Source organism: Dermacentor albipictus, chromosome 7 (assembly GCF_038994185.2).
Source record: "Dermacentor albipictus isolate Rhodes 1998 colony chromosome 7, USDA_Dalb.pri_finalv2, whole genome shotgun sequence".
Taxonomy (NCBI): Eukaryota; Metazoa; Arthropoda; class Arachnida; order Ixodida; family Ixodidae; genus Dermacentor; species Dermacentor albipictus.
In genome coordinates, this window is record NC_091827.1 from 107,191,165 (window position 1) to 107,205,408 (window position 14,244).

At 45.5% G+C, this 14,244-nt stretch overlaps 1 protein-coding gene across 1 annotated transcript in view; it reads right to left on the bottom strand.

The window, feature by feature from the left end:
- The window catches only part of LOC135903468 (glucose dehydrogenase [FAD, quinone]-like), a 119,782-nt gene extending 105,877 nt beyond the window's left edge, over positions 1-13,905 (bottom strand). The window contains exons 1-2 of the mRNA XM_065433793.2: positions 13,668-13,905; positions 3,158-3,360 (exon numbers count right to left, since the gene is read on the bottom strand). Of these exons, the coding sequence (XP_065289865.1) occupies positions 3,158-3,360; positions 13,668-13,818 (354 nt within the window). The 5' untranslated portion in view covers positions 13,819-13,905. The remainder of the gene's footprint in view (positions 1-3,157; positions 3,361-13,667) is intronic.
- Positions 13,906-14,244: the final 339 nt, after the last annotated feature.

Consider the following 14,244-nt stretch of genomic DNA (forward strand, 5'->3'; position numbering starts at 1 on the left):
TTACCTTTCAAGCGCATGTTGCCATTGTGAAATTGAAGCCTACGCCAAGTTTAGCATTAAATAATAAAGCAAGCAACCCTTTCAAAATGGAATAATATGATGGGGATTTTGGATGCAAAATCCGCAATATGGTTATAAGGCAGACTGTAGTAGGGAGCTGTAGAATAATTTTGAACAAATGGGGTTTTTACCAAGTTGCCAATGCACGGTACATATGCATTTTCGTACTTCTCTATTAATACGCGGCTGCTGCGGCCAGGATTGAATCCCGGTCCCTCAGGCTTAGCAGGGCTACGTCAAAACCCTGAAACCACCACGGCTGGGGCAAATCTGAATGTTCTTCCTTAACTGGTGCTAATATACAGAGTGACCACGATTGAGCTTTACGGAATCTTTAAAGTTCGCCCGTGGTAGAGGGGAAACTTCTTGTCCTTGTGCTTTATTATTCGAACATAAAGACGTGACCAGCACGATACACCTAACACATATGCAAAAATTTAGCGCAAAGTTCACTAATTGCCTTCCTTATTATTTACTTTATGGCACACATTTGGAATTTACAAATAGTAGCCAGTGAGTTTGCAAAACGTATTTACTTCAAATAAATTTGCAGGACTACAACAGGCTTGAAATAATATTTCCCAAATTGTGGGACAAAATACATAGTTGTTCCAGTTACTCCAGTGTGTGAACGTATATAAATCACTTTTTTTAAAAAGTAAGTGGAACAACACTGAACTTTTATGGCGAGTTTGATGCCGCATGTCTAGAAATTGGCTTCATTTTATATAATCATTCCAATTAGATGAGCCTTGGATACGCTACGTTTCGTAAATTCAAAACTGTAATGTAACATAAATAATTATAACGATAATTAGTACGTTTTTGTAATTTTTTGGTTTCCATTTCTAGGGCAAGTACTGTCCCCCACTGAATAATCTAGTTCAGGGATAAGAATTCTTACCTCCAACAGGATATTTTCAGAATTCCGTAAAACTTAAATTTATCACAACGCATACACGCATTCTCCGCTATCATGTGCTGAGTAGTGAAAAAAAATTCCGCCGTTAACATTCATGTGATGACGGGTTAGAACATTCTCTTGAATTTGGAATTTTCGCTGGTAAAAAGCTCAAAGGAGGTGCCCATCACGCTTCTGACGCTTGGAAGCAGACTCGAACGACCTCACTTGGCGCTTACAAGCTGCCTCTAGTGCGCTACCTTCATTAGTAGCTTGCGCTCGACGCTGACGATTAGCCTTTCGCGTCTGCTCTCGCTAATGTTCTTCGGAGGCAAAGTCACTGGCCGCATTCTCCGCTTTCGCACGGGCACTTTATCGTTGGCTATAGTGGCGCCTCTGCTGTCAACGCCTCTCCTCGTATTCGGCTTGTTATCCGGCTGTGTCCACAACGCGTGGTCTTCCCAGTTTTCCCATTTCGTTGAAGTTACAACTGTTGCAATGGTCTGCTTCTGCAATGCGCAAATAATTTCTTACACAGCACGGCGGCTTCCGCGGCGCACATCCCTGCCACAACTGCTGCGTCGTTGTATTGAGGGCAGACAACAGCGGACGTAGCCGGCAGCAGCGGCGGTGAGAGCATGTGCGCTGCCCCACTCCGCAGCTGCGGCGCGCGGTGCAATCACGTGTCCTTTCCTTCTTCGCCACCGTAATATCCTTCGTACTCCCCTATTCGGCGCTCGCGCCGCCATTTTTTACGTTTACCTTACGGACGTTAGCCAGCCCAAACACGCCGCCCCCCTCCCTCACTACGAGACCAAGCGTACGGCTCATTCCTACGGGTCCGTCAGGTAAACAGCTGCGCTGTAAAATATGCATTATCCTCGTAGGTCGTAAAAATATTTCGTACTCACGCACTACGAACATTCTACCAAGGCGGCTTACTCACGCTCAGATTCAGGAGAATGCTTGTACGCCGAGCTAATTGGGCCTTAAACGCAGAAACATTTAGCTCAGTCGAACTCACGCGCACAAAAACTAAGGAAAGTTCAACACAGCCAGGCCCACACGACCTCCGACTATTCCGAATTCTATTCAGGGCGCATCATTCGAACTCTCTCACTCGGCCCCAGAATCAGATTCAGACAGATCTACCCTAATAAAGTGCATCCGGGACGTCTCAAGAGGATACGCCGCACTATTTGCATCCTAATTGGCACCATACAATTGAAGCAGTGCCAGGTTCCGGTGGAAGGAACACCCACTATGTCTTTGTATACTACTTATACACTTTCAAAAGTCTTGTGCCTACGCAATCTGAAAGAACGCGAGTGTCTGAGGGAGTCAAGTTTCGTTTTCACTTAAGGATAAACAGTACAGTTACTTTTACCATACCAGTGCAAGAGGGCCTTTGTTTTTTTCCCATATTTTAAATTATGGTGTTTTATGAGCCAAAACCACGATCTGATAATGAGGAACGCCATAGTGGGGAACTCCGGAAGTTGGTACCGCCTGGGGTCCTTTACCGTTCACCTAAATCTAAGTATACGGGTGTTCTCGCACTTCGCTCCCATCGAAATGCGTCCACTGTGGCTGCGATTTAATCTCGCAACGTCGTGCTTAGCAGCCTAGCACCATAGCCACTAAACAACCACGGTCAGTTTTTCCCATATTTTACGTCAATACTCATTCTGAATATATATATTTCATTTTTTCAGTGCAGTACATTCAGCTGCAAGAAAGTGTTCATTGGGCCTGTTCTTTTTTCTCTAGTAGGCACATGTCTGGGCTTTCTTGCAATTAGTAAGTAATAACGCAAACTTCCTTTAAGTGAGCTCAAGATAGTACGCTTAGCCAGCATCTATATAGCCACAGAAATACTGCCTTCAAAAGCAAGGGGCGCATATCGCGGCCTTCTAGCTGTATCTAGGAATCTAGCGTTTGATGCCTGCCAAAAGGATCTATAGAAGGCTGCCAAAACATGGAGAAAAATAATTACAGTAAACAGTCTAATCACATTTTCCATTTGGTGTCTGAACAAGTATACTTGCTTAAACAGGAGGACTCGTACGACATCTCCAGATTTTAATCATTAATAAATACTGAACTAAATGATATAACAAACACCAAATACCTAAGTTGATCTTGTCCGGCACTTGAACGCCTAAAAAAATTATGCGCAGCGAACACTCTACTCACGTTGTCCTTCATGCCTAAGCATCCTTGCTGCTGTGGCTCGGTGCGATAGTCCCAATCGTACTCGCCGTGGAAGTGCAGGAGCGCGAACAGCGGTATGTCGGTTGCAGCATTCTCGACGCCACCAGCCTCGATTAAGAGAACGGTCCTACGGCTATCCGCCGACAGCCTATTGGCTAGTACGCAGCCCGCTGTACCACCACCCACTGCAACGTACCAGGTAAAGGTGGCACATGAGGTGGGAGAAAGCCCGTGCTCAGTATTACGAAGCCATTGCGCAGTGGCGCACCAGCATTCGCGCTTCCAAGTAACAACACTACTTCGACGTTTTCACGCACAGGTTGCAAAAGACTTTCGGATAAACCCTCTGACAATGTCCACTAAATATGCATGCAAATGGGAGAATATGAGCTGTACTTATCTTTAAATAATCAGGGCCCTGCCACTGTTACCACTATTGCTTTATTTAAAGCAGTGATTTCTACTGAAAACGTTGTTACATTAGAGAAAAAAACACTTTTTCTCTGAAACCAATATGCAAACCACCTAAATAGGCGAGATGTATGGAAGGCGTTTATAACAATCGAACTCATAAGGAATACGTGCTTTCTTAGAGTATGGGACAAACTACCTTCTTTTTACAGCGAAGCTGTATGTATGTCAGATCCAAGGTTTCGTGACGTCTGTGTGCGGAAACTATCGCAATGTTCGCTGATCCATGTGAGAGCGCACAAAGGGTCCAAGTTCAATGGTATCGGGAACCTGTAACGCCCCTTTAACTACCCGTGTCACACTCGGGTCATAAAATGTCCCATGCACAGGGTTACGAAAAAATGTTTTTTTTTAATGTCTTGTACAGCTTTTTCAAAAAGGACTGTTTAAAAAAGTCGTTAGATCCCGCGCCCTGTGGGAATTATTATGCGAATCACTGTGCGGAGGTAGCAGCGTCGTGGTGTGGACCCGTCGTCGCTCCTGCGCCCGGAACCGTGGGCTGCCTATTTTTGGCTGCGACTGTACATACATACATACATACATACATACATACATACATACATACATACATACATACATACATACATACATACATACATACATACATACATACATACAATCAGTCAGCCTACGACGTTAACGAAATGACCATGAGAGCACCAAGACAAAGGCGGCTGTTTCATGACATACATTACTGATATATCATGGTATTCATTTCATGACCGATCATTTATGTTTGTCATACACGCTTCTCATATTACGCCAATTGTGGTACATACCAAGTTAACGAAACAACCATGAGTCACCAAATTGTAGGTGGTTGTTTCATGACCTAGACGAAACACAAGACATGATGTTCTTGTCATGACCGATCATTTACGTTCCCCATACACTCCTCTCATACTGTGCCAATTTCGGATCACACGTTTCACGAAACGACAATGACAGTACGAAGATGTAGGTGGCTAGATAGGGACTGTTAAAGTGGCAAACGTTCGCCAAGAAATGCTTCGCATTTAAAATTCTCGGCGCCATCATGAATAAAATTAATCCGGACTGCGGGGTTTCAGTCTATTGTAGTAAGTGTGGGGGTTTGCTCGATTTACAACACATGCTGTGGCGCTGCTTGGCGTTGGCCGGTGATGGTTCTCGAGGTGAACAGTGGTGGCAGCGAATGCTGCACAGTGAAGTGCTGGCGGACCAGCTCAGGGCTGTCCAGAGGGCCCGTGTGATAGCAGAGGGGCTTGGCCTCTCTGTACCGACGTGGGAGTGGCCCGCATCAGTCCCAGACTGATCCCTCAGGACCTCAATAAAGTTCTTCATACCATCAGCGAGAATGCGCTTGTGTCATTTTCACGTGCTCGACGTCGTCTTCTTCCACAGCTGGTGCCACTGCCGCTTATCATTCCAACGTAGACGGTCACTTCCCTTCGGTCGTCGTAACGGGGAGGTGGCGTTTACGGGGGGAGGTATTGTGGTTATTCCAGCTTCATGACATATCGCTGTCGTCATGCCGTCTTAGTCACGCCTCCTAACCTGGGCATGAAACATTCCTTAAGGTAGTACGAGTTATACGTTCTCTTACGTTACTGGCACATTTAATCACAGAGGCGATAGGCGATTGCGCGTGCGTACATATATCGTCACGATGACCACAGATCAGGACAATACGACAGTTCGTGCCTATGCTCAAAATTAGGTCACCTCAGTGGCCTGCGCTAAAAAGCTTCGCTACGATTTTTTTATCTAATTGAGGGTAAAAAGAACTTGCGTGCATGTTTTGAAAAAGCATACCCATAGTGCTGCCACATTTACTACATTGAGAATAAAATGGTGCAAAGACTGTTTCTCTCTCTCTACTTCGCAGCGCACATTTTTGCCTTGACAAAATTGTGCGCTGCGAAGTAGAGAGAGAGAAACAAAACATTTATTTGGACCATTGAGGTCGTTACTCTTGAGTTCGAGTGGGTGGTGTGCTCATTCCAGGACTCCACTGGCCATGGCTGCTTGACGTATTGCTGGACGAGAGCTTCTTGTCCAACCAGGGTATCGCCGGTCAGCTGTACCTGCCACCACTCAAATGACGTGCTAGGCGAGACTACTAAATCCAGGATTTGGGAAACATGCTTCACTATTTTATTTTACGAGGCAAAATTGAACCAACTTTTATAGCATTATGTGACCCTGAGGGCCATATACTTGGGTAGTTCTAATACTAAACTCCAATTTACTATCATATTGCATTCCGAGCTCGCTGTTTTTGTGGTAGTAAAGGAAAAGTTACTCATGTGTCTTTTTTGCCTGTTCTTAGATACTAAATGAGTTGAGCTAACATTGAAGGGGTTGCTGATCCGTATTTATTCCAGGGTTCGTTGAAGTTCCAAGCATGCCAGAGCACTCACAGTGATCTGTTTGAGGCAGGTCTGCAGAAAATATTCCAAGCACTACCGTTCGATTACACTTGGCCGAAATTTTCAGCGTTTATGTTACCGACGCACCAGCCTAATGTAAAAGCCGGAGGACGCCACGGCGAATAGTATTCTTTCCCTAGATGAGCCATTTTGAGCATATCTATCTATCTAGCTATGTAGCCTTTAACGCCGGTCGAGTGGCCCAAGTCACATACCTGCTTGGGCCACTGCCTGTGCGCTTCTGACCGCGATGCCGCCATGGTCGTTTTATTGTGGTTATTCCAGCTTCGTGACATATCGCTGTCCTCATGCCGTCTTAGTCACACCTCCTACCCTGGCATAGGGTGGGAACTTCGTCTGCTTGGTACGTGTCGGAAGTAAATTCAAGTAACGACGCAAAATACTGGACGTGCAGATTCAGGCAGACGAAGTGCTCAGTATCAACTAATATTTTATTGCGCACGCATTAGTATATGTATACAGGAGTTTGAACAGGCCGGATGTAGAGGAGAACATACAAAAGCAGGAATATATCGTCGAAACATAGATACAATGAAGAACATACAAACAGTACAACTAAGTAGTCACCATTTATGTGCAAGATACGTGAGTTTCTTGGTGAGGAGCTATACCTAAGGCACACTCACGCACGTATTGCCTTTTTCAATGATGCAAAAAGCCTCGCACACCCCACCTACACGCTGGTCACCATAGCGCCTGAGTATTTTGTATTGAATAAATAATGCAGGACAGCCACAACAGCAGCTATGTGAGGCTAGATGACTGCCAACAAGCCGCTTCATTAAAGAGGAATTTTCTCTTAATTTTCTTAAATTGGAATGTTCGCAGGGAAAACTCCGAAGCCTAATAGCTTGGGTCACTGTAGCTATTTTCTCGCAGTTGTGTCCTCCTCATTTCGCGTTTGTCCTACAGCTGTCATCATGCCACCGTCATTACGTCATCGTCGTCCATTAGTCGTCCTGATGCCACGGTTGTTGCGCTCTCATTTTATCATTGTCATCATTTCAAGTAACGTTGTCTCATTGTCATCATACCGCCGCCGTCATACTGCTTTCGTCGTTCCATCGACATCTATTTATCTTCCTTGCAGTATTGTAATCATACAGTCGTCGTTCGATCGCGGATATGTCGTCCTACATACATACAGGATTGCAGGATTGTGATACAGTAACCCTCACGCATTGTCATCACACACTCGTCGTCATCCCATTGCACTCATGCCACGGTCAGGACGTCGCGGTCACTGCATCGTTATCATGCATTTTCTCCACCAGGATGCCGTGGATCTCCGTCAGGATGCCATGGCGGTCAGTTCATCGTCATCATTGTAACTGCGTCATCCGACTATCTTCATGCTGCAGTCGTCATATTGGCACGTCGACTTGTTTATCCTTTTCGGGTGAGCGCTTTTCACCATCTAACAAAGGCTGTCGCTCAGCGCGGAACGCGCCTGCATGTATCGGAAGTCTCTCGAATCCTATCGATGGTTCTATTCGCCTGTAGTCTGTAGTCACCATTTGTCTGTAGTCACCGAAGCTTGTGTTACCTTATTTCATGTATGCGTGACGACAATGGTGTTGAACTTTCTGGAAGACACATGGGCACCAGTGATTACTATGGAACCTTCGATGACTGAATGTATAAAAGCCGACGCACTTGACCGGCACATGTAATTTCGACGACCGCTGACCTTGTTCGCCGCTCTTGCTGTGCTTTGAGTGTAACTTGGTTTTGTGGGCACAAGTTTGCCCAATAAAACGCTAGTTCCACCAATCACAGTTTTCCTTTCTTCACCGTCACTACCACGCGACAATATCGTGGCCATGCCATCGTCGTCACGCTGTTCTTTCACAATCGTCCTCACTTCGGTAACCTCATTCAATTGCCATAGTGCGGACGTCGTCGTCATACCAACTTCGCCGATCCATCAACGTCATTCCTTGTTCGTCAGTGTACCTTGATAATGCTGTCGTTATTCCGTCGTGATTATACCGCCATTGTCATGACAACGTCATCATTAGGTCTTCATCACACAGACGCTATCATGCAGCCGTTGTCATGCCGTCATTCTCACGTCATCTTGGTCATGCCATGGTCATTATTTCCGCTTGTTCTTCCGGCTGTAGCCATACTGCCGTCGTCACATTAGCGTCGCCATGCAGTCATCTTTTTGTCTTCTTGTCGCCGTTATACTATCGTCACACGTCAAGCATCGACATCCCGTTCTCATGATGCCGTCTTCGCTATACCCGTTTATTTTTACGTCTATCGGCTATACGTCTTTATTTTTAGGAGTGTGTGGATCAATGGGCTTAACATTAAAAAAATTTACCATTGTTCGTCCCGTGTTAAACTAATGCCAACAAGTGTGTACACCAATTTGTTGTTCTTTTTTCTTGGAAATGTATGGTATATGTAAAGAAGAAAGATGAAAATTCAGCATATTGTGCACCTTTACTTTGTAAATAAAAAAATAACTTCCAAATCGTGTAACACTACTTGACGTTCATTTTCTGTGTGAGATTCCTACAAAATTATGATTGATATTCTGGTAGTAATGCATATATGTGACGTAGACTAATGTATCCACGTCAGAGTTCGATGACAGGAGTAGTTTCAAGGTCAACAGCGTTTTTATCGATAACATGTTACTGAATCAACGAGCTTTCAGGTGTCTGGAGTTGGTAGTATGGCTAGCATGTAGCACAAATCGTTATTGTTATAAAAGGTTGTTAAGATTCTATGAGGAGGCTAGCAGAGATTGTCTAGTTTATCGTTCACATCTTGGGTTGAGACGGAGGGTGTGATGAATGTATATAAATGTGCACGGACCACAGCTTCGGTTTTAAGACTGGAATGTAATTCCAGTAAGTCATCAGTCAGGAAAAGTGTGCAAACCGAACATTCACAACTTCTTCGAACCTGAGCTTGCGCTTCGCGCAACGTTCCAGAAAGTTCCATGGTGAAATCTTGTGCCTTTCTGCTTCCGGTATGACAGAATTCTTTCCATTATCCTGACACAGTATCCGCAATTCTTGCCTTGTTACTAGAAGAAATAAATTTGCCCACTTATGTTCATGTCATGTTAAGACCAATTAAACGCAATTTACCTTAACTCCGAGAGAAACTTTGTAAAAGTTTAGACTAACATGTCTAGAAAACGGCATTCTCTACACAATGTGTAGAAAACTGCAGTCTCTACAGTACCTTGTTAAGTTGCAACACCTTGCAACTCGGCAACAAGATTTTTGCCCTTTCTGCCAGTGAATTTTTTTTCACTGTGACACAAAGAGGTATGTGGGATAAGTAGCTTTCGTTCCATTGTGTAGGAAAGATTTTCAGCCTAATATGAAAATTTAAAGGGGGAATTAAACGGTGACCCCACAATTTATGAATGTCCGCGAGAAGTTGTAGTAGGGGGTCATAAAAGCCCATTTCTGCCCAAAATATGAGCAAGAACTCGCCGGCTCCAAGCCCTGACCTCCGGCATCGACCTCCATATTGCCATGCCATGTGTGTTGTCATGTGCTGCAAGGAACCGAGCTATTGTGTGCTACAATATCAGCCACCGCGCCACTTGAGGACGGAGCATAGCTGCCGTTTGTTGCCGCATTTGCTCCAGATATCGAATGCCATGTTTTCTACACCGCCAACTTCGCGTGATGAAGCAAGCGACCATTCTTTGAGCAGCAAAAGCAGCGATGTCGTTGTATACACCGCGCATATTGACTCCGATTGCATAGTCACCAGCTCATGTGACGAAACATGGCCTACGACATTTGCGGTCCCGGGCTGGTGCGCGTAATTCTTGGAGACCATGAATGAATGCAGCGAAGAAAACGTAGCCAGCTCAGCTGGCAACATTGGTGTTTCGCAAGATGCCGCTAATGCCTTTGTGCGCTGGTGAGTCCCGTAGGGTTCATTTCATCCTGTTTCATGCATGCAGCGCTGTTTAGTCAGCTGTTCACGGAAGAAGTATTGCGCTACTTCGCGCGCAAGTCGTTATGCACGCAGACTGTTTATTGCCATTCATTCCATGCATGCATGTCTCTTGGATTCGTACTGAATAAATGTACGATTTTGTTGAGCTGCTGCGTGTTGCCAGCAGTATTTTTTCCCCTCTGTGGTTGCGTGCAGCACTTGTAAAAACATAACCACGCACATGTGTATGTGGCTCTAGGATTTCTCACGATGTACTCTCTCACTGAACCTTTACTTGAGCTTGTTTTATTGCACGATCTGCCCAATATTCATAAACAAATATTGCTGGTGCTCCATTAATCGAGAGTGGAGATTAAACATGAAATGGCAACCGGCAAAGCCGATTAGTTGGAGAGGATACTAGCCACAATCTTAAATGGGTGTAGTGCATGTTCTCCACGGTAAACCCAACTACACCACATCGCACCACGTCATACTGTACACTGGTTCATGTGGATGCTGCCCCGCTAAAAGAAGAAAACTGGTTCAAGGCCGCATGACAGGCCGCGAAAGACGCCGACGAGATAGAATGCACTGCTCTGCCGGAAGAAGGATGAATTGAATTCTAGGGCTTTACGTGCCAAAACAATGGTTTGATTATTAGGCACGCCATAGTAGGGGACGCCGGATTAATTTTCACCACCAGGGGATCTTTAACGTGCCCCTAATGCAGGGCACGCGGGCTTATTTGCTTTTCGTCTTCGTCCTAATGCGGCTGCCGCGGAGCAATATGATCCCGTGGCGTCGTGCTTAGCAGCGCGACATCAATAACTCCTAACACAGCGCAGCTGGTAGACACACCTTAAGAAGGCTCCACGCAAAGCGTCACCATCTGTTGAGGTGACACAAAACATGGGCAGCGAAACCCGCGGACAGCCGGCGTTCAGCGCCTAAAGATGACAAGGAAGTGTATAGTAACCTGTATCTGCAATTTCAACGTCGCTATTGGAATTGACAAATACAACTTCAGCTTACTAAAAGTTACAGCTTTAGTATTATTGTGAACAAACATTACGAAGAACTTCCTTGAGCAGTAAGTAGCGTATGTAATGCGGTCCTGTACAAAGGGTTGGGGGCCAGAGTGAGTGAGTGAGGGAGTAAACTTTATTTCGAATCAGAACGATTCGCGACCGGCGAGTTAGTGGGCTGGGGCAGCTGCCGAAGTTACGGCCATGAGTTCTTGTCTGCCGGCAGCTTCCTTGGCCCGCTGGACTGCCCAGAGTTTTTCTTCCAGGTTACAGCTTAGCAGCACGGCCTGCGCGCGGAGGCTGTGGGTGGATGTCTCACTGTCATTATTGTGTATTCATTCCGGGCATTCCCATAGCGTGCATTCTAGCGTGGCTCTGGTGCCACACACTTGTGCCAAAACAGTGTGCGTTAGTATCCGATGCGCATATGATTTTATTTGTAGTTCTCTCCACTGGACAGGTTGCACTCTATTGAGTTGTGGATGCGGTGGCGGTGCATCTTTGCATGTTGTAGTGGTTGGTAATATCGTTGAACCTGGTCATTCTGTCTTCCCATTCATATACCTCGGAGGGCCCTGTGGAGGAGTTCGTCGCAACTCGGAAAGTGAGCCCTCGGGATACGTTGTACGCCGCCGCGTTAGAGTTGTCCTCCCCTGTTGAGTCAGGGGTGTGGGCTGATATCCATAGAATTTGGACGCATCTGTCTTCCCTTGTTCTGCCTTTTCTGAGTATGCTTAGCGCCTCAGGTGAGATGCGGCCGTTTGCGAAGTTTCGTACTGCCATGTGAAAATCGCTGATTATGTAGTATGCGTTGGCTTGTATTATGGCTAACGCTATAGTCGCTTCCTCCGCCATTTTGATGCGAGTCGTGTTTATAGTCAAACTTCTGCAGCACTGCATATTTTGATTGAGTACTGTCTATTACAGTACTTACTTCGTGTCGATTATTGTGGTTCGCACTGTCTGCTATGTACTGGTTAAGTACACTGTCTATTGTGGTTAAGCCACGAGGAATGAAGGAAAAGTTGCCCGCTCAAGTTATCGCGATTGATTGTAAATGTCACGGACATTAGGAGGAAGCTTTAGCTCGGGGGCTGCTACCTAAATACGTGGAAAAGGAGAAATAAATTTTCCACGCAACCACTGCTCCAAACTTAGTCAGGCCTGTTGTATTTAAAGAAGATTTCATACCTAATACATGTTGCCAACGAACTTTTGATTTCAGCCATCATTTCTTCTATTAAAACTTTTCAAAGTTGTGAATTTCAAAAAACGATGCTAGCAAGATTACAGCTGTCTAATTCAAAAATGAAGAAAAATTACACACCTTTGTCACTTTATCTAAAGCTACGTGTAAAGCGGACAAACTTGTATTATCCTACATAGTTGTTAAGTAGACCAAAAATGTGTGAGTAAGGATTTTGTAAGACCCTTGTAATCAGCGTACGAAATTCACATAGGACACTTGTATTCGCGAGGGCTGCACTGTTGAATCGCTTCCAAAACGACGTCCTTGACACTTGACTCCGTGGAAAGGCTTGATGGTCAGTGTTGGGAGACGATGTCCCAAGTTCAGTGACGCCACCGTCGGTGGCGTATTTAGCGTCGTCAAGGGAGGAATCTGCACCGTGTTGCGGACGCTGAGATCTTTGAGTCGGACCCGCAGGCGTGTCAGTGCCTCAAGCGTCTGTTCGTTATAATGCGCTTCAGACTCACACTACCTTTCAAAATTCTGGACAGGAACGACCTCCTCGAGTACAACATTGATCTTTCGAAGCTAGTCACGGCTTGCTATGAGCGTGTCTAGAGCCTTGCTGAATGCCATTCGTTCGTCGCAGCCACTATCCTACAGCGTCATCGCCTCATTCACAATTTTCGTTGGTTGGCTTGGTCTTGCTCATATAGTAGCCGGCTCCGCGTTTTGCTTGCCTGGGTGCAGTTCCGATGAGTATTAGGCTGCGCCGGTTGCAGTTCTTATAATAAACTCGTCTTTCCCATCGCTAGTAGTCCACGTCATTGGGAGCCACTCGTTGTCCGTGGGTTGTCGGTCCCATATGTTGCCAAATGCTGACCTCTTATAGGTAGCGCCGCCTGAATAGACGCAGTCGCAAGACGTCCACTAAACACTTTCATGACCAGAGAAAAAACACAAGAGGTAACATGATAATGATAAAGGTTCACGCACTTCTTGGCGCCAGCCGCAGAGGCAGCAGCCCATGGTCCATTCTTTTTCTTCGTTGTCTGCTAATCTACGACAACCGTGACGTGACCTGGTGCTAACAACATGTTGGCCCAAAATTGATGCCTCGGTTGCAGTACTGTATATATTGAAAGAAAGTTACTGAAACTTTGCATTTATTGCATCATCAACCTCCTTGCATGGCGCGAAGTGTAGTTGAATTGTGTTCCCCGGAAAACTTCACTCCTAATGAAAGCCGAAACAGGGTTTCCAACATATAACAATGTGCCTCTTAAAGCCAACCATCTATGAGAAATACCAGCTGCATTCAACTAGCAGCAGAACGTACGAGCTTTACCATGGTCGCATGGGTACAACACAGTGCACTCTGCCACAGTATTTTACACTCATCGACAAAACAGTCAGTAATGATTATGAGGGAAAGTACAACACACACCTACCTATGATGTAGTCGTAAGAATCGTATAAATCTTTGGTGTCATAGCTGGATAGGTCCGGGCTGAATTCCAGGTGGAGAAGCGAGATGACGGATGCCAACATCAGCACGGGCCACTTGGGAATAAGAAACCGAATGTAGTCCAGGGGCGGCATTTCGTTCACACAGATACCCAAGCGCACGTACGGAAACTCCAGTCAGCAACGTATCACGTGAAAATTTGTCTTCGCACTTGCACATATAATATATCGCGGATGGCAAGTGCTTATTCACTTGTCGACTCAGAAAGATGACAAGCGCTGTCGGCCGTACTGCATCTGGAATATGAACAGAGAATTCAGCTTTGATTTATGCGATTGAGCAGGAGGTATGCCTAACATTTCTTTAGTAGTTTTCAGAGTCGGGCTTCCAGGAAGCTTCATTCAGCAACTGTCACGTTCCATTTTAAAAATCACCTGCTTTGACATACGCGACAAAAAAAAGAAAGAAATTAAGAGCGTGGTCTTGTAACTCGCGTTCGCGCTTCGGCGCATTGAAATGCTTGTAGAACGTTACTTCCGCTCACAATAGTAGTTTTTATT